Consider the following 21,637-nt stretch of genomic DNA (forward strand, 5'->3'; position numbering starts at 1 on the left):
AATATAGCTTTGCATCAAGCTTCCTTAGTGATTAGCCAATCCAAACATGTTCAAGAGGAATTATGTTTTAAAATAGAAGGAAACATTAACAGCCTTGCTTTTTATTCTGTCACATATTTTTTTTATTTTTGTAACTTAGACAGCAAATTTAGCTCTGTGGTAGAGCACATTAAAGCTTTCTTTGTGATGAAATTTTACATTAGCTGATCCACAAATGTTGATTAAACCCCCCATTATTCCCCACTCTCCACACGCATGCACACAACCGTGAGCGCTTTTCCTTTATGTCCCACAGACATGCTATCTGGTAATGCACATTCTCCTCTCATGTGGAAAACAGAATACATGAATGTAGGTCAGCACCACAGACTGTAGTCCACACGCCTCCTTGCTGGAACAGACTAAAAGTGCTATTAAAGCTTTCCCAGACTTATGCCAGGAATTCCATATAAAATCCAGGGCGGCATGAACTCACAGATTAATGGATAAAACCTGTACACTAAAGCGGATACATTAAAGACAGAACAACTGTCCAAACTAGTCCTGCCAACTATCTTATCTACATGATATCTACTTCTTCTTGGTTTCAAGCTCAGTCAGTATGAGATTGAGAAAGATTCATTAATCTGATGGGAAATGCAGCTCGCCAACATGCCATTAGGCTGCCATGTGTTTCACATGGGAAGTGACATCATGGCAGTCTGGGTGAATGTTGTTGTAACTTGTCCTCATCATGCTGAAACTACATGTTTGGTATGCAATGAAACAAGAAGTAATTGTGTGGTGTGTTCCCTGCTCTACCTATAAGGCTACAGCTTTCCAATATTTAATTTCTGGGGGGAAACTTACGATGTTGTTCTTTACTGGATTTAGCTTTTTTTTTTTTCATATATCACCTAACCTACAGTAAATGAGACTCACCCAGTAAAAATCTGAGACAGTTTTTTAGACTATATTTACCTTTTATGGCATCTTTTGTTTTAGGGTTTTTATTTTTATCACAAGCACATTTTATAGCTTTTCAATGACGCTATACATCAGCTTATCATAGCTAACATCTTACTAGAACGTACTCTATCAATATTGTCTGAAAATAGTGACTATTTAGTTGATAATGACATTAAAAGGTCAGTCCAACCAAATACAAACATATTTTTTCTCTTACCTCGAGTGGTATCTAGCCATCAGATTGTTGACAGGATGTTCCATGAGAGCAACTTGCACATAATCTTTGCTTTTAAATTTAGATTTTCAGTGCTTTCAAACAACTGGAGTGGAGGCTGAAATCTTATAGTAAAAGAAGAAAATCAAAAAATGTCTGAAATATAACTAAACCTCTACTAAGTGACAATAAGATGTTTTTTTAAATATCTTATCTTAACCCAGGTGCCTTTGCCAAGGTGAAGGAGAGCCAGCGGATGAGTGACGAGGGGAAGATGGATCAGGACGAGGCCGACGGCATTAGGAAACGCTGCCGGACAGTTGGGTTTGCCCTGCAGGCAGAGATGAGCCACTTCCATCGGCAGCGAGAGGTGGACTTCAAAGACATGATGCAGGCCTACCTCAAGGAGCAGATAGCCTTTTACCAACGTGTTGTCCAGCAACTGGAGCGCACCCTGCGCATGTACGACTGTCTGTAAAGACACCGAACTGCCGCCCAGTTCAAGATGCCAAAAAACACAAGAGAAGGAATGGAAGACTCTTTTATCAAGGCATTTTGTGTTGGTCATGTTTGGTTCAGTTTTAAAAAAGACTTGCAGATAAATTAAGCAATAGTTACTGGAAAGACGTACAAAGCCAGTCAGTCTTTCACTTTGATGGATTCAAAGTCACAGTTTTTGTTTTTTTAAAGACCTACTGTACCTTTTATTTCTGAAATACACAACGCATAGGCAATGTCACAGCATATTGTTTATTTTACATAATTTAAGGACTTGTAACATTAAAATAAGAATATAGGTTTAAAAAGAATCTATAGTTGATTGTTATATAGTGTAACACATGCCATGAAACGGGTTCTGTTTTGAAATTGTCCCCTTCTCCAACACCATGACATTCATTCACGTCAGATATCTCTTATTACAGGTCACAAATGTCATTTTCTTACTTTATTTCTTGCAGCAAGTGCCTTTAAGGATCTGAGGCATTCTGGTGGACGGAAATATTTTTAAATGGACCATTTGTCTGTAGCATGCCTTGCCTTTTATAGGGGAACTTTTTTGGAATGAGTTGTATTTAGAGACAAGTTTGCACATGTTTTTATAAACTAGTTGGTCATGGTGTGTAGGGGTGTGTTTATGTGTGGGTGAGAGTGAAATGAGTCAACTGCTGTGCTGATCAATTTCCTTTTCCACGGTGGAAGACAAAAAAATGATATCTTTGTATGTAGCAGTATGTAGTTTATCAAGTCAACTAGTGTACTATGAACAGTAGTCAGATAGTTGTATAAGTGGGTTAACTGGATGTGTGAGGCAGAGCATCAACTTAGCATTTTAACATTTGTATTAAATCATTAAGTTGACACAAGTCCAAATTCTTCCTAAATCCTTTTATGTAGTCTGGGTCAAAAAACTGTATGATTTGATGTTCATATAAAGTATTTTAAAACAACAACTAATGCACAAATAACACCACATTATATCATTCAGAGTATCTCTATAGAGAATATATAATCTACCCATAATAACTTAATGAAATAATATTAGAGCCAAGTTCAATGAGAAGATCAATGCCACGTCAAGCTAGAGCCATCAGATGGTTAAAGACTTGAAACAGGGAGAAACAGCTAGCCTGGCTCTGTGCAAAGGTAAAACAAAATCCACCTACAAGCTTGTCTGATACTCACTAATTAAAAATGTTATATTTTATGTGTTTAAATTGTACCAAACCAAAGTGTAAATGTCATTTTGTGGGTTATGACACATAAGCACATAACCCCCTCGAAAAACCAATACAAAAACCGGTTTTTGTATCGATTAATCAAAAAAAATATTATGTGTTAATTAGTGAGCTTTAAAAGTGATGGAAGGCAGATTTTGTTACCTTTGGACAGAGCCAAACTGTTTCCCTCTGTTTTTACTCGTTATGCTAAGCTAAGCTAACCAGCTGCTGGCTATAGCATCCTGCAGACATGAGAGTGGTATACATCTTCTCATCCAACTTTCGACAAGACAGCGAATACTCATACTTCCTAAAATGTTGAACTATTCCTTTAATAATATCGCATATAGCTTATTGCTCTTATTCCACCTGTGGTCACAGTGAAGTATCACTTTTTACATTTTGTTTTTCACATTTAATGTATACAGTTTTACAACACTGAATGAGATTTTAGGTGACTGAGGATTGAGTCCCCATCTTCACTGATTGTGTTCAATGTTATATTTCTAAATAAGAGTTCTTCCAGTAACATTACTCATCTTGTTTAACTAGAGAAAAATTTCATGGCAACTTGCGGTTTAACAAGACTATCTTTAGCATTGTGTTAACCTCAGAGGTTTATGTGGAGTTGCAATTATAAGCATTACCTCAAAAAGCGTAGGGAATGTTTTTGTGAGCTTCACACGCTCCTCCTCCTGTTCATTTGTCAGTTGTGAGGCACTGATTCTTCATGTTGATGGCAGAGGCTTTGATCTCTCAGTGTTGTGTCTGGGTATGGCTGGAAAGTGAAAGGAAAAATGATTTTGACATCTGTGTATGTGTTTGTGAGTTTCAGAATTTGAAGTTAGAACATTATTATGGTTCTCCCAAAACAAAGAAGTGCTGATTCAGAGTGCAGGTTTCACACAAAAAAATGGTCCTTGTGTGTGTGTGTGTGTGTGTGTGTCTGTGTGTTTGTGCGTGACTCAAATATGAGTGTTGTATAAGTTACTGGTACTGTTAAGTCCACATCTGTAGCCTTTAACTCTTTGCTGTCTAAATGTGGTGTTGTTAATATTTGTTTATTTTTGAACAAACTTTGCTTGTTAGACTTCAGCATTTGTGTTTCTGTCAGCATTTGCACTCATCATAGTTTCTCCAAGACCAAAGAAGTCAGACATTTTCTACTGGGCTTCCTCTTTTTTTATTACTCTGTTTGGTTATAGTGAAATTGAATGTGCTCTCTGGTTTTGTAATTGAGTCTGTTCTTCTCTGAGGAAAATGTGAAGAGAGCATTTGGAAAAAAATTAAAGAAACATTCCACAAAGAAAAGACACCAAAGGCATAGACAGATTTTGAGCTAAAGAAAGTGAAGCAAGGTGCAAAAGAGAGAGTGAAATAACATTGAAGTGCTTGCAGCCCTAATCAGGATTCACAATGACACTTTCCTCTCATGTTCAAAGCTGCATGATGAAGTTAAATGCCAGTGTGACAAACAGTGACTGTTTAAAATGGATGTGTGATGTGGTCAGTTGCAAGAGCTGTAGTTTCATCTGTGAAAGAAGAGATGGTGATTTTCAGTAAGTAATTTGTCACTTGATTTAAGGGAAGGGGACATAAAAATCTTAATAAAAGTAATGATGGTGATCACTTACTGTCTTTTTCTTCTTTGTGGATTTGTATAACTTGACTTTTAATCAGGGCTGTTTGATACTATAGCAGTGTTGTGAATTTGTTTCCATGCACACATTATTAGACTATGCAAGTATTCTGATTTATAGTTGGTACATGTGAGCATCCTATTTTATTTACAAAATACATAGAACCACTACCTTAGGTATTAAAAAACTTATAATTTTCAGAAGAAACTGTCAGGGTTAGGGTGAGCGCAAAGCAGGAGAGAGCCCAAATGCAAGACATTGAGAGCAGAGTTACAGTTCCAGGGTTTTAATCCATAACACGGAAAAGGCCAGAGAGGGACTGAACAGAAACACCAAACAATTATATACCAGGGACTAACGAGCAGGCGGGATCAACACAGGTGAGAAGGATCAGGACTAACGAGACAGACAGGCAGAGAGCCAGCAGGTGAAAACAGAGACAGGCATGCAGAGGGATTACTGGGGGGAACAGACATAACACAGGTTACAGAACACTAAACGCAGGCCATATCAAAATAAGATGTAACAGATCAGAAAATTATAAATAACACAAACACAACTAGGAGTACATACAAAGATAATAGCTAAGGCACACAACTAAAATGCAGGGCTAATCCTAATATACAAGACCGACAGGTACAAAGTGAGCTAAACAGAACCTGCAACTGAACAGTGGAATAAACAAGGCTAAACAGAGAACACAAGACCAGGAGCAAAACCCAAAACAGAAAACATGAACCAACTGTTACACAGAATGGGGTAGGGAACAGAGACAGGACCAACCAGGAAACAGGACAACACTAAACATGGAACAGAACAGAAATAAGGAAAATACCAAAACACCACTAAACACTAGCTGACAGATCATAACCAGATAAATAATAACAGCAGGTAGAGGAAGCACACTAAGGTAGCAAGCGAATCATAAACTAAGTCTAAACTAACAGAACAGCAATAGGGAGTCTAAACGCAGGGCGTTAGCAACAAAACCAACAGGGGCCGAACTAATAACACAGAGTGGCTAAGGGAGACAAGATAACAGAACAACACAGACAAACCTAGAAAACCTCAACAACAGACTAAGGTAACTGAACAAAACAGATTAACACAATGATAACCAAACGGACAACAAATCAGGCAGAGCTCACAATTAACACTAGCAGACTGGACACAGGACAACAGCCAGGACTGAAACCCAAAACATAACAGACAATATAACAGACACTGAACTGATCAAATAACAAAAAACTCACAGAGAGCTAAATAAAGACGACAGGCAGAATGTGACAGAAACATTCATGAATAACTGGACACTGAAACATGCCCCCACATTATCCAATGAGCCTTTGTTTTTTTCAAGTCAAACTACTGATGTTGTTGTTGTAGTCTTACATTTTTTTCTGTCCATACTCTCACCACGATATTTATGAGCAGGATGTGATGACACACACAAACAGTTTGTCCTGAATACAACCCAAACAAGGAAAACCAGGAGCTGTTATCCAAATTTCTGCGTAGATGTAAACACAGTGACGTTATACCACAACAAATGAAACACAGAGAAATATATGCTCATCCTGCCAGCAGTCTGAATAGAGCAGAATCTTTAATGTCACATTCAAGGGTTGGGTTGGAGTAGGCAATCTGCTGGGTACATTATCTGTAATTTTTGACCAGAAAGCACACGTTGCTGTGTTTTTAGCCATGGTAATGCTGTGGATGGCATTAGTGTGTCAGTCCAGATGAAAATATCTCAAGAACTGATAGATTCCAATAGAATTTTGTACAGAAATTAGTTTTGGTTTTAAAGTGAAATATCTAGACAATTACTGGATACAGATATTTAAGGTCCTTAGAGGATGCCTTCTACAAACTATGTGAACCCTTTTTTATCTAACACCATTAGGTAAAACATTTAATTTGTCCAGTACTTTGGTTAATGACCAAATACCTGCAAAACTATGATATTCCCTTTACTTTGTGTTTAATGCTAATTAGCATTTAGCTGAAACTACCACTCCACTGTCCCTATGTACACGTGTACATGTGTAATGTAAATGTATGGTGGATTGTATGATGTATGTGAGTATGAAGTCCATATGTGTTGGTGTTTACTGCAGCCTCATGCGGCACTGATGCCCAAGACAAATTTCCCTCAGGGGACAATAAAGTTGATCTTAATCTTACACCTCTTGGTCCTGTTAGGGCCCGAGCATGAACTGTGCGAGGTCCCTATTGAAACTGAAGGAATTATTATTTTTTTTTCTTCCTTTCTCTTTTCTGCAAAGTAAGCTCGTTTTTAAGGTCCTAAACATGCTCGAAAACAAAAACTCACCAGACTTTGCACACAGTCTGAAGTGGTGAAAAATTACGTATTCTTTGGGTCCTGTACATGGGCGTGGCAAAATGGCTCACTAACGCCACCTACAAAATTGGCCTACAAAACTAAAAAATAGCCCCCGCTCCACGTTCAACAACATTCATGAAATGTTTGAGGGACATGAATCATAAATATGACACAAAAAAGCCTCACAGACCCATACCCCAAACTCAACAGGAAGTCATTTTGAATTGAATGTGCAATTTTAACCCATTTTTCACCATTTACAGGGTGGGTACAAACTCCTCCTAGAGAATTAATTGGATCGACTTCAAATTTGCTGTGCAGTCTAAACCCAATAATGATTAAAGTTGTACAAACGGTGAGGTTTCGTCCACAAGCTTGACCTTGGTGTGGTGAAAATCTACAATTCGCCACAAAACAGGAAGTTTTTATAACATCAGTGTACATGCTCACATCTGTACCAAATTTGACATGTAACAGTCATGCCCTGAACACATCCATATGCCAATATTCACTTAAAGTCATAGTGCCATCTGCTGGCAACAGGAAATGTCACGTTTTATGCTATGATGGACCACTCCTAGCATGTTGGCCATTTACTCTTCAAAACTATCCCAGAAAATCCATAACACATTGATGATGCCATGTTGTAAAACTTTTCTTTTTTCGGTTATTGGCGTGGTGGCGGCGTGGTGGCGGCGGCGAAGTTCCACGCTTCGCCATGACACAGGAAGTTGTTGTAACTTGACTGTACATGCTCAGATCTGTCCAAAATTTTACAGGTTTATTAAGAGTCCCAACCTGACCAAATCTACAGGCCAACATTCACCCATAGTCATACTGGCAACAGGAAGTGACGTTCAACAAAGCAGCCCCCGCAGCATGTTTCACCCACATATACAAATTTCTGTGACACATGTATCATGTCAAGACGTACCAAAAAACCTCTTGGAGTGATGCCCTAAACCCAACAGGAAGACAGCCATTTTGAATTTTATGGTAATTTTTGGATGATTCACTCACTCCATGCTTTAATGAACTCCTAGAGAATTAGTCCGACTAACTTCAGATTTTCGCTGTCTAGTCTAATCCCACTGACGATTAAAAGTTGTACAAATGGTGAGTTTGGCATGCCCGTGGAGTGGCGTCCAAAATTGATGATTTGCCATGAAAGAGGAAGTTGTTCTTCAACTTCAGTGTACATGCTCACATCTGCACAAAACTTTGTGCTTGATAACAGTCACGCCCCGAACACATCTACATGCCAATATAGTCAGTTATAGTCGTAGTGCCAAGTGCTATGTAGCGCCACAAAGGGAACACATGAAGTGATGATTAACACCTTTGTGCAGTGTCCGAAGTGGTTGGCAAATTCACAGCCACACTGGCAGAGCTCCAGAATCTGCAATGCAGCCGCGCCACACCTCGATGTGCTACACATGCGAGGACACGCCCACCGCTTCTTGCAGCTTTAATTTTATATTTGTTCTTATTTCAGTATAGTTATATAAACTGAACATTTCTTAAGCTGTGTGGATCTGGTGGAATACCCTTAGAGCTTATTTTGAAGTTTACAGCATTCTTATATTAACTTTTAGTCTAAGAACATTTTATTAAAAGTTTCCTGATATGAGTGGGGCTCTCCTGCTGGGTTAATTCTTGGAGACAGCCGACAGATGTCAAACCAGTACACTATGTTAAAGTGAAACACAGGCATTTCTTTTAAATGTGTTACAGATGTTTCAGAAGCAAACATTTCATTTTGATGACTCAAATCAACAGCTCTGTTGTTAAAGTGAAAAGGTTTAGGCATATTGAGCATCCTCTTCTGTTTTCACCCAGGTGTCTTAACAATACAATTTTGTACCTTTTCAGTAACAGTTTGTGTTGACATAGAGTGATGCCAAACGATTCAATTCAGTTCAATTTTATTTTATTTTTATTCATTGCTATCACTGTTGTGGATGGCTAGACAGGATTGTTGTCCCAGTCTTTGACAGACTGGAGTGACATGGACTTGACCTCCACAGTGTAAAGGATTACAGCGTCCTCCTCCCCAAGCATCTGAAGTCTCATTGCACTTTTCATATTGAGAAGGTCTGGACCATACTTGCTCCACTTTTTGTCAAGAACAAAGTATCAGTGTATGTTACAGAAGCCCTTGATTACTTGCAAACTTTTTTTTACTTCAAAAGAAAATCTAGATGTTTCAATTTGAACTCAATGCCTGTTTCTGATGGTAATGTTTTAGGCTGTTTTGGTATGCAACTGGAGCGCCGGGGTGATGTCACCTTCCTGCTATGTGCCAGGAGGAGACATCATCAAGTTTACTTAGAAACCCAAGGCTGACAGAGGAATGAAAACCGAAATTTTAAGCATAAATCTCCTCACCAATTAGAGGAGTAGAAGCAAATTTAGGAGGTATTTTCAGTCTAATTAATTTTGTCTGCCACACACTTCTATGATGTGCACCACAGAGTATTAGTGAAGCAGAAAGGCCTCAATGGCAGTAAAATGACACCTTGGAAAAACTTCCTAAACCTTGAGGTATTGCCAAAGTAATGCTAACAGTGCAATTCTCCGCAGCAACCCATTTGTGTGAGTGAGGAAGTGGGGGTGATGAAAACTGGTTAACTTTGCCTTCTTTTAGGCTTTTTCCATCAGACACAGCTGAAGCCTGGTTGAGCTAACTACCTCTTTTCCAGAAGAAGGGAACAGTTATTGAAACGGCTCCAGCATGGTGCAAAAATGGAAGTTGTATCATAAAAAACTCAAAATATCTGGAAGCAGATTATTATTTCAGTTATCAAACTGTTGCCTGTACCTGTTGCTACTTGTCTGGTCACGCTTGGGTGTCATTTTGCAAGCCACATTAACATTACTTAGCAAATTCTTAACTTCTTTTCATGCCCTAAACTTCCAAAGTAACTCACTTGGCTTGTCTTAAGGGGAAAGTGTGGATTTCTTTCAGGTCTGCAGTGCTGCTGTAAAGGCACATGGTAAAAGCGTTATGGCCCAAAGTGCCTGCAGATGTCTATAAAAGAAAAAAAGAAAATACAAGATGCTGAGTGAAGGAAAGGAGCAGCTTCATGTCTGCATAGTCAGGGAAGGAAAACTGCACCTCCAGCCCATCGACAGGACACAACGTACCCAGAGTCCTCATTTGTTTCCCTTGCACAGCAGTAAATGTGTTTAGATCCCAGCAGCATTACAGCTGTCTGCATCAACGGTTTGACTGCAGACATGAATCACACATGACTTATTCAAACATGTCAAAATTCCAAGTTTCACAGTCATTTAAGTAAGCGTCCCTGAAGTATGTGGTCTGTACATATAGCAATAAAAGGGATACTTGAATTTGTCATTGCTATCACTGTTGTGGATGGCTAGACAGGATTGTTGTCCCAGTCTTTGACAGACTGGAGTGACATGGACTTGACCTCCACAGTGTAAAGGATTACAGCGTCCTCCTCCCCAAGCATCTGAAGGAAACAAAGGCAACAGATGGTCAAATCAACACACATGGTGGGTTTGGTAATCCCTCCTCCTCCTGCTGCTTGCTGCAACGTCACAAAAGGGCCAAAAGCCAACATCCACATTAGTGGCTCCACTGAGTTAGTTTGGTAGAGGAATCCTGGCACTGCAAGTTTCTGGAGGTGATTATCATCCCTTCGCTGAATTACTGATATGAGCAATCATGGTAAAGTCTTTGCAGAGAGGTCATGATAAATGTTTTTCTCACTCAGTTTTAGGCAGATACCTCCTTATTGCAGTGGTTCCCAACTTATTTAGTGATTGACCCGTAAGATGAAGCAATATCTACTGTCCCTTAACTGTGGCCTTTTATTGTGGAGATGAGTTATTTTATCAAAAAAGAGATAAAAAGTCATATAAATGCAACAGAAAAGCTTCCTTTTCTCCCTTTTCCTTTAATCATACTGTGACTCATCAAAAATATATAAGGCTACTGTGGATTTCAGCGTGTTTGAAATAAGAAACTCCTGTAAAATGCTAAACAGTCACTTTGTGAAGCAAATTTTAAACGAACATTTATTTATAAACTGTTGTAAACTGACACATGTGTGCGGGGCGAACCGAGTCTCTCAGCAAACAATGAGTCATGTTTTGTCTTAACTTGAACATTCATTCTTCAAACCTGAATCAAAGCCCTTAGAAAATAAGCAATACATGGTACACAGATATAGTCAGGAGAACTTGTGTAGCCTAAATTCAGTCAGTGTTTGACATGTCAGTTAATAGTTTAATTTATAGATGACCGCAACAAGTATACAGAAGCAGAAGGGATTTTCAGCTGATGGAATCACGGCCTCTGTAGAGCTGAGTGTGTGTTTTTAAAACATTTGGAAATATTTTTTCACAAGAATTAAGAAACCCAGTTCCAGTTAGATAAATGGAAAGAATTAATGGAAACAGTTAAAAACATGGAACAAGACTTTGCCAGGCTATACTTCAGCACAGCTGTGCTTTGAGCTAAAGGCTAACGTCAGCAACATAGAAACAATGACAATACTGACATCCAGATTTTAGCAGGAATAATGTTCACAATCTTAGTTAGCACACGAACATTTGCTAAGTAACACTAAACACAAAAGTGAGGCTCTAAAATCTTGACCCGATGATGGCGTTAGATGAAAAGTTAGAGGATCACCAAAATTATTACAATTCGGGGGACATAAATGTTTGTACTGAGCTTTATGTCAACCCATAGTTGTGGAGACATTTCACTCAAAACCATAAATGTCAACCTCATGGTGACACAAGAGGAAATCAAAGTCATGGCATACGTGGCAAGCATTGATTAAAATGACACCTGTTCTTACAAACTGCTTGCTAGCTAAAAGGGAAAGCATTGGCTATCTATTAATGGAGCTTGAGAAAACTTTATAAATATTGATTTATTACCATCGTTACCATTGATATACTTCTTAGTGGAGTAATGTGCATGACCACAGTTTAATTATATCGCTGTCTTTTTCCAAGGAGGGTTAAACTGAGGGCAACTGGACTTGATTGAAGAGGCTTCTTCACTTCTGAACTGATTTAACCCTCCTTAGTTAACAGTGACCTGGAGGATTGAGAATCTTCACAGACATCACTCTTTGTATCTAGTTTTGTGTCTGTCGGTCTCTCTGTCTTATAGCCCTCTGCTCCACATTGATAAGGGGGAGGGGTGACCCAGACTTCAGACTAACTGGTTCCAGATGTATCTTTTTGTCCTTACCCATCATACAGTGTATATCAGGTGGCTGAGGGGCTTTCTTCAACTCAGTAGGAATTCCATATTCAAGTCGTAGTTATGCCACCTACAACATATGTCACATGTTGCCTGTCCAGCAGTTCAAGTGAAAACATATTTGGATAATAAATGGCTTGGTAAAGGCATTGGAATTGGGATGTTTTACCTTTGCAGTGTTTGTGCCATTTAGCTGCACTGAACTGGCTTTGTATAATAAAAACTCACATAAACAACCACTCAGTATCTATCTGATCTGTGTAGATCAAAGGTGCTAACACTCTGAGGGTAAAGGTCACATATCCATTGGCTCCACTCTTACAATGCATGTTTGATCTAATGGTCCTGAAGGGCACTTTGAATAAAAGTATCTAACTTAGGTTCCTATTACCAGTACAGATGTGAAAAACACCCTACCAATTTCAAAGCCAGGCTAGTCTCAAACACTTTGCCTGGCTACAAGAGAGGACATTCCAGTGGGTTGGGCCCAAAATGCTTCCACATTCTTCCGGAAAGTCCCAACAAAATGTTTTTCTGGTAGAGTTTTTTTCAACTATGTCCTCCGACAAGTTAATCAGACCACAAAAGCCTCAACATAGCTGTCACTGCTGGATGACATCAGTGGTGTCCATAGGTGACAGGATGTTTGTAAATGTCACATCAGGTGACAAACTCCTCCGACAGGTTTTTAGCTATAGACGGTAGTAAATACCCGTTACCGCTTGTGCCACAGTGCCGATTCATTAGAGTGCATTTTGAGTGCTGAGAACATACTTTATACACACAGTGATCTCTGTCCTTTTGATTTGCTCTTACACAATTTGTACCTGGGAGGAAAACATGTGATACATTATTCCTGGTACTTATACAGATGTCTGTGAATGTATACGTGTGTGTTTGCCAGTGTGTTTTGCTTTAAAATGATGAAATCTTTTTCTTGCCACAGGCCCTGTGTTGTGTGTGAATAGTTTCTCTGCTGAAAATTTTGTTTTTCTGCAGACTGCAGAAGAGATTGTGAAATCCAAAGATCTTTTGATAGCAAGTGAGTAAGACACGAGGTAGCTGTGGAAATGGCAGGGACTGCTGGGAAAATAAAGAGACAGTGAAGACAAATCCAAGGCCTGTAAACAATTCTGCCAGGACACAAAATGCTGTTGTTACATCCGGACCACTGTCTTTAATTGAGTAAGACAAAAGTACAGTCTCAGCACTGCTGAGTCATCACAGAGAAACTGCAGTGGTGGTAGTTCTAATCTGAACACTGTTGTATCTTAAAACCTTCACCTTTGTTATATAACTACATTCCTATTACATTGGACATTTGTATGTCCAATCTGAATGAATTTTCCATAGTGTGTCATTTGACAACCTATCCCTTTTCTGACTGAAAGTCATAGTTTTGTTCACAAATGTACATGTGGAAAGAGATAGATACGATTCACACTTCCATAGCTTGTAACCTTTTACAAGAATATTTGTTTCTCAGAAAATCCAAATGACTGTACTGAGTGAAAGAAACTATATCACAGTTGACTTAGAACTGAAAGACAACAGTAAGACTATTGAATTAGCACATTTTTTGTCACTTTGGTCTTGTTGCTGACTCGGTCTTGAGCCCAATTTGGACTCATCTTGAAACTGCACAGACTTAGATTTGTCTTGAACTTGATTTAAGTGGTCTCAACTACAGCCATGTACCATAATTTTAGAGATTTCAGGTATTTTCTGTTGTTTTCTACTGACCCACATTCATCCAGAGAGGGCTACATTTGATATAAGTGTATAGAACATCGAAGTAAAGCAATGTTGGTTCACGTAGTAAAGGGTTTCAGCAAATTAAGAAACTAAGAAGTGGTTCTAACAGTTTTCTTACAGCTAGAAACAGAAAAGACTTTAACTTGCAAAGTGGAAATTTCAGATCACATTTTGCAACCTGAAGGCTTTTGAACAGCTGCCAGATTGCTCATCTAATGAGCTGTTGAAGTGATGAAGTGTTGCAGGATCCAGTACTACTGCCAACCTGAGTTTAAAGTGATACTCCATCCAAAGTTCATGTTTCAAATCACATCACATTCAGAACCACATCTTGTAGGCTTGAAAGATGGCGGTAAAATGTCATGAAATACTATAGTGCCCTGATGATACACCTGTGACCCTGGTTGATCAAATGAAAGAAATTATGGGGGGAAAAAAACAGGTAAATGTGTTGTGAAGAACAAAAACAAGTCTTATGATATCCTGCTTCTTAAAAATATCTTTTAACTTGTAGTGTTGTAGTAATACGTGTCTAATAAATATGCTTTGGTGCAGTTTACCAAATAAAGTCAAGATGTAAAAGTCAACAATATAAAAAAGATTGTTTCAAGATTGCTAAGAATATTTCACTGACAACTGAGATGCAAAAAGCTCAATAAAAGCACTTAAACATTAAATGTGGAAGAAATTAAAGCATCCTGTTTGCAATTGACCTCAATAAAAGGCACCAAGCCATAAACAGTTTGGAGTTGGGGCTGTTTTAGTACTTCTCTATACCTACTGATTTACAGAGAATTCAGATCAGTAAAACAGAGGCATCTTCATAGTGCCCAAAGTCATTAACTGCTCATTAACTAATTTACAGTTATTTTATAACAACCTATTATGCATGAGTGCACTGGTTAACCAGCAATGCTATCTTTGGATTGCTTTGAAATGATCCAACAGGAGGTTTAGCACTCTTGAAATGAATATCCCACAAGTCACCACAGAGGATTCTGACTGAGATGGATGTAACTTCATGTAGGCTGAACAACACTTGATTGACAGTCTTCACTTAAAAATAAATGTAAACCCTTCCTTCACTGAATTGGATCATCTCACCTATTGCAGGGCTGTCATTTGGCACTGATTCCAAATTTCAAGCTGTAAAAACAATAATATAATAAACCTGAGGCAATATTTAGGCCATAAAGTTGTAGACCCATGCTCATTTTAAATGTTTAAAGCCTAGCTTTAAAAGTTGTTACTGATGTTTGCAGTTTCAAAGAGAAAACAAGTCATGTTATTATTTAACCAGTCTCCATGGTTTGCTAATGTGGTGTGTATCAGGCTGGGCTCAAATGATTCTCAGAGGATATTTACAGAAGCTATGAACAGGTATGTTATGTCATCACATTATCTGTTAGTGTGAAAGGAATAGTTCAATATGCTCCTTGTGCTACACATAAAATATGTACCTGTCAACTCCTTTCCTCATGGGTCTGCAGCCAGACTGTAGAAGTTCCCTCTGGAGACAACAGCCATTTCCTCAGAGCACAGTCTGCATTCCTGAGACTCTGTCCAATCCCTGTAAACAACATTCCTGCTTTAGGAAACAAAAGCCACAAAAAACTATTATCCCACTGTCGATCCAAAAGCCCCTTCTCTGTCATCTCTTTTTCTCTCTTAGACTAATGAGTGACATTTGTTCTCTCTCCTGGTGTTTCCAACATTTTATTGGAAACTGTCAGGTGAGTTTCATTAAAATGACTGTGCTTGACTGTTTAGACAACCTTTAACACATATCTGTATCCCCTTAGTTTCTGACAAAGCAAGACTCTAAACCCTCAACCCCTTCAGTGTCACATAGCCTTGTAAAAACAATACAATCATATTATCTCAACAGAAGTAACTTAAATTCCTGTATTTGTTAACCTTTCTTAGGTAGTTAGGTATTGGTTGTGACATTTTACCCATTACCTCTGAGCTTTGGGAAAATAATTGGAAGTCCCTGTTGCTATTGACGAGCGATTAGCCACAACTGTTTATGGTACAGTGGCAGTTGAGTTAAAAGGCACAGTATATCTTGGTGTTTTAGTTTTTGAACCATCTCCTTGTGTTTGGTACTACTACACAAGCTAAATGGAAAGTGAGCCACAACCTCATGCAAGCTGTGTTGAGACTGAAAGAAAAGTGAATTTTCACGCAGCATGACTACATATAAAGTCAGGGGAAAGAGTTGAGTGGATGTGAACAGATACAAATTGGCACAAAGCAGTGCAGAACTGAGGCAAGTTGACAAATTTTCAACTTTAGAGAAACATTTGTGCTAATACTAGGGCTCAATGACTCCACCTACTGAACGTAGAGACATGAATGGGAAGGGAAATACAAAGGGAGTCAGAGTTGTAGCTGTCTCAAACTCATACAGGCAGAATCCACATGCACAGTCCATACATGTGTTGCCAGTTAGCCACACTTGGCACACTGGCTATTTGTGGCAAATAAAACTGATTGCACAAACAGTTCAGATTAAAGTAGCATTTAAGAAACTGGCATCAGCAGAAAGTTAAACAGTAAGTGGCTGCGCTTTAATTTATAACATTGGCTGTATCCGAAATCACCCACTACTTACTATATAGGGGGTAAGGAGTAGTGAATGAGTAGTGATTTGGGACAAGTACTATAAGCAGGTAATTTTGCTTTTGAACAGCACACAGGCCAAATCCAAATCCAAAAATCTAAGCAAGTGGCCACAAAAAAACCATCAGGTCAGTGACATTGATCAATAAACCCCTGCAGATATGTTATGGTTGCACAGGCCAATAAAAAAGTCTTACCTTTCCCTTCAATTTAAGAGGAGAGGAGAAATGTATGTATTGAACAGACACAGGAATGACATGATAATTATGACAGCCTCTGTCAGACTGTCACATACCAAACTGCCCCCACCCGCATCTCCCCTGGGACGACCTAATCTGTCTGTGAAATGGACAGAGCAAACGTCAACATTGGAAAACTAACATCAGACTGCAGAAAGTATACGGCCAAGCGTGATTAAAGGGTTTAATTCCAAAAACACAGACATCCATGCACAGTGATTCACCACTCTTTGCTTCATATTTCAATGATTTCATACAGTACCACATCACTCTTGCTTAGTTTACGTTTTGTGTTTTACTTTATTTGCCCACAGTGATTTGGAAAGAGTGTGACTTAGTTATAAAATGGTAATGCTTGTAGCAAATTCTGCTAATCACCTCATAGATAAAACATCCATCACTAAACACAAAGTATGAGAATAAGAACAGAAAGACTTTGGCATGAACATTTCATGAGATGCTGCTCCCATTTGCATCATTATTGATGATGAAAGGAAAACAAGCCCTGACTGTTCATCTGAGGGCTAATTGTTGATTTTCAGGCAATGCCGTCTTTGATGTCATCTTCTTAAAAGATGGAAAAAGACACTGATTTTGACAGACACAAAACCAAACCATATAAATGACACAGGAAGTTGCCCATCAGCCCAGCAAAGATCTGTAATATCTCTTTGTCATTTCAGTGAAGCCGCAAGTTTAATAAATTAGCTAATAACCCTTCAAAGGTGAAATTTAAAGTAGGAAAATACAGTTCCCAGATAGCATTATCAAACAGTGCACAACTAAGAGTGTGATATACAATGCGGGAGTGTACGGGTTAACGTGGTAATCTGTTCACATCACGCCCTGTGCAAATGTCAGAGCCCAAACACAGAGCAAGGGGAAAAAGATATAAGAAAAAAAAAATTCAAACCTTCTCCACTGGTTGTTCGGCTTTGGAGAGATGCCAACATTTTTCCCTTCTAGTCTGCAGCTCATGACTCTTTTCTTCACTCCCTCTGATTGTGGTTTTAAGCATTCCTGGATGGTTGGAGATTTAACTGTGAAAAGATATGACCAGCAATTAGACAGATCCCACTGAATCTTCCATGACAGGAGTGAAAACATCCACCCACTTTGTAAACAAGTCATATTCCTGGTTTTTGTAACTTCCTGAGAGCTTTTACTGTAGAAGTGCCAATAAATATTCTTGCAAATATTGGAAGACCAGACGTTTCCTTGGAAGTACTAATGTGGAAAAAAAGTTGCTGATTACATTCCAGAGATAACAAAAGCTAATGTATTTGTTCTTATGTCACCCACCCATCCTTTTACATATTTCAGTTTAGGCAATTAAAATGTTTTCATCACTTTAACTTTCTTTAACAGCTGTTTTACCGGCAGATGTGACCTTTTTCTTATATAACATCTTTCCCTTGTTATTTCATTCATCTTAATATGGAAAGTAAAAACACTTTGTACTTAGTAAAGATATCAAGACATTCATTCACAGAAAGATAGATATGCAACATGAATGAAAAAAAATGGTGTTTATATGTTAATAAAGGATCAATCATCAAAGTCCTGTGTTTGTTTGACCCATCCATCCACCTCCATATGTGGACTTCCTTGCTCTGCTCTTTATACGGTGTCACCTGACTTCCTTAAGGCTTTATTCCAGGAGCTTGGTGCAATGCAGATGGGCATAACAAAACATCGGTATTTGATGACCTGGGGAAACGTGTTTTGGTTCATTCTTACTGCTCTCATCAACCTCCTTTCCAGCACAACACCTGTATTCAGTAAAAAAGCTTTGATAAACTCACTGTACGCTATTGTACCTCTTCAGCACCAAGTAGCAGACAAAGCTAGTAACTAGCTGTTGCACATTGTCAAGCATTCAGCAGCTGTAAAGCCAGGTATTTCCTTAAGAAGTTGGTGGAGACCAAAACAGAACAAGAAGAAGAGTAATGGCCTTTCTTTTGTTGGGTGGCCAGAAACAAAAATTACTCCAGCCATCTTTTGAGTAATTTTCTCACATTTGACAAAGCTCCTCCAGAGCCACAGAAAGACATTATACAACTATTTTCACAGGCTGGGTAATACTTCCTGTGACTATTAAACTTACTTTGACATATAAAATTAGTCCAGCGTTCCTTTGAAGTACATTAGTAGTTGTATATTCAGTAATTGTTGTGAATTTAAAGTGGATTCTGTTTGGTAAATCAACATGCTGTACCCAATTTAAGGTTCAAATAAACATTTTTGAGGAACACAGTTGTTTTCCATCCACTATAGGACTTCAAATTGTTATGTGGTGGTGTGAACATCGGTGATGAAAAGCAGTGAAGGCAGACAGCTGTGATTGAATTTCCAGAAGGTCTCTTCCTTAAAATAACTTCCCAGTCAGGTCCTGCATACCATGTCTCTGTGTGTGTTGAACACTGGCCCGCCTTGCTCTGACTACCACCTCACCCTGCCCATACACATTCAGGACCACCTCAGGACCACACTTCCTCTGGTCATGTTACCGTTTGGTGCCTTCATTCTCCAAAATCAACAGGGAGAACTTGCACAACTTTTCACCTTAAACACAAACCCGCCTACGAATAACAAGGAATGAAACCTAGGAAAACTGTAAAAACAACTGCCAGCCAACATGCATAACATCATCACTGCGTGGAGTATTTGTCATTCTCTCCAATGAGGAAAAGACACCAAAACCTGTTTTGCATTTTTCATGCATGTGTGCATTCTGACTGATTTGAATCCTGGCTTCATGTAGTGACACAATAAACCCTGGAGGGAGAGCTCCACCCTATCAGCTGGATGGAGCAACAACACAAACCAGATCTGACCAGGCATGGGGGTCCACCCTCATAATTTCCTGCCCAGTCAAGACTCTTGGCCTCTCTCCATGCTTTTTGAGGGCTCTAGGGCTGGCAAGGGGATGGTGAGGCTCGAGGGTGGGTGAAGGAGGGGAGAAAGATGAAGTGCAATGGAGGAAGGGATAAAAGGAAGCTGGAGGGCAATATTAGACTAGCCCTATGTTGTTCTTGGCACTCTCGCTAGTCTGTCCCACCCCACTGCAGGGTATTACATGCACACTCACACAGACAAGCAAAACACAACAGAGATTTCCATGACAATAGTGTTCTAGCCAGAGGGAGTAACAAAGTAGGGTGACCACTGTGCATTTCTCACGGAAGAGGAGAGGTTGAAAGTCTCATTCAGCACTGGACCCAAGGAATCATCTGCTCTGCTGATCTGGCCACAAAACCAAATAAGTCACGAGAGGACTTCAGGGGCAATCTGGTATCTAAGCAGCTCTCAGGGGAGTGGGGTCTGTAGCAAGCTGATGAATGAATTGTGTGTAATTAACTTTCAGTCAGTAGAAAGCACTTGCTGTAATGTTGGGTCCTAATGGGATAAGGCTTAGAAACTGTGATGTAGTTATGTAAGTTTTTTTAACATAAAGTTTATTACAACTTGGATCTTAATTTTGGCCATTGTTCCTAACCATTATAATAACATTATGGTACTCACCAAAGTATTTGGGCCACATGGCTAAAAGGTATTTTGGGGGAAGAAACATGAGCAGCAAAAAGTTTTTGGTGGAGAATATGAAGACAAGTAGAAAAATAATTACCCAGACATCCATCACCAGTTACAGACAAATCCTCTGGTTCAACTTTGACTTAATGTACTTGCTGTGCAATGAATGGATGCTCAGGCCAAGAAACAGTTCAGCATTCTTTAAAACTACCACTTGTTACAAATCCAGTAAGGAGCAGGTTGGAATCCAAAGTCTAATAAACAGGCAAAAAGATCAAAACACAGGTAATGCAGGCAGAAACAGGGACCCAAGACATTAGTACACAGCAACATAACATGACTAACAATGTGGCAAGGAGTGAGTGGGAATGGTCCAGTTAATTATCTGCTGGGCTGATGATGGGAAGTGGAAACAGGTGAGAGAGTGGGCAGAGGCCAGGTGCAGAGCTGATAAGAAGTGGGAGAAGGTGTGTGAATGGATGCGGCAGTCAGGTGATGAGGAAAAGGGGTAAATTCAGAGGGCATCTGACGGCTGGCAAGAGGATGGCAGGTCTGGGAAGAAAAGAACATGGCCTGAGAGAGCAGGGGCTGGAGACAGGGACAGATAGAGAGACTAATGTAGAGGGCTGGGAATGAGCATGTGTGGCTGCGGGAAGGGATTGAGAGGCAAACTGGTACACTCACCAAAAGAGCAAAAATGCATGTATTTCCCCAAAGTATCAATAAACAATAACAATGAATCCAAAATTACCCATCAGTATAATGTTTTCTAGCACATGCCTTTTAAAGGAAGTATAAAGGTGAAGTGGCACACTTCTGAGGAAGCTCATCCAACTCTACTACCTCTTTTATTTTTCCACCCCTGTTTAAATATCATTTCCTTGATAGTTAGGTCAGTGTGTAAGAGCCTTCCTACAAAGATTTAATTAAATCTCATTACATGGTATAAGTACCCTACTGTGAATGGAATGTAGCTCGGAGACACAGTTAATGGTTCAAGAGGAGGCATGCAAACTACAGTATAGAGGGTTTTCACAGTACAGAATAACACAGCATTACCTAGAGCAGGGCTATTCAACTATATTGTTAAGGGAGTCACATTTTTAGAAATCTAGGGCCAGAGGGCTGGACAATTGCCTGGGTTATTCTGTATGTACATTTTATACAATGAGCCACCATATTTTTTTAAACTTTTATTCATTGCATTGAAAAATTTGCCTAATCATAAATTTAAAAAGATAAATAAATATCCCTTCTTTAAGTAATTAGGACACGTGCTTAATGTAATTTTCTTTACAACACACGCTGTGATATCGCCTCAAAAGTAAACACATATTTGAAACAAATGTAGTCTCCAACACATCAC

The 21,637-nt window shown here is 39.1% G+C and overlaps 1 protein-coding gene and 1 long non-coding RNA gene across 4 annotated transcripts in view; one reads left to right on the forward strand and one right to left on the reverse strand.

Annotated features, from left to right (window-relative positions):
• The window catches only part of snx33 (sorting nexin 33), a 19,879-nt gene extending 15,366 nt beyond the window's left edge, over nt 1-4,513 (forward strand). Inside the window, exon 2 of the mRNA XM_038705222.1 lies at nt 1,387-4,513. Coding sequence (XP_038561150.1) covers nt 1,387-1,640 — 254 coding nt within the window. The 3' untranslated portion in view covers nt 1,641-4,513. The remainder of the gene's footprint in view (nt 1-1,386) is intronic.
• On the reverse strand, nt 3,597-20,618 carry LOC119893225. 3 transcript variants are annotated; one of them, XR_005442781.1, is made up of 4 exons: nt 20,366-20,618; nt 17,651-17,777; nt 15,334-15,443; nt 3,597-3,658 (listed from the first exon to the last, which is right to left on the reverse strand). It is a non-coding gene; the product is annotated as an uncharacterized LOC119893225 (long non-coding RNA). The 3 variants fall into 3 exon arrangements; XR_005442780.1 differs by lacking the exon at nt 3,597-3,658 and adding an exon at nt 8,776-10,346; XR_005442782.1 differs by lacking the exon at nt 3,597-3,658 and adding an exon at nt 13,300-15,019.
• Between the last annotated feature and the right edge of the window lie 1,019 nt (nt 20,619-21,637).

The sequence above is a fragment of the Micropterus salmoides genome, unplaced genomic scaffold (genome assembly GCF_014851395.1).
Source record: "Micropterus salmoides isolate LMB-PRFRI ecotype aquatic unplaced genomic scaffold, ASM1485139v1 Ms_hic_scaffold_8, whole genome shotgun sequence".
Taxonomy (NCBI): Eukaryota; Metazoa; Chordata; class Actinopteri; order Centrarchiformes; family Centrarchidae; genus Micropterus; species Micropterus salmoides.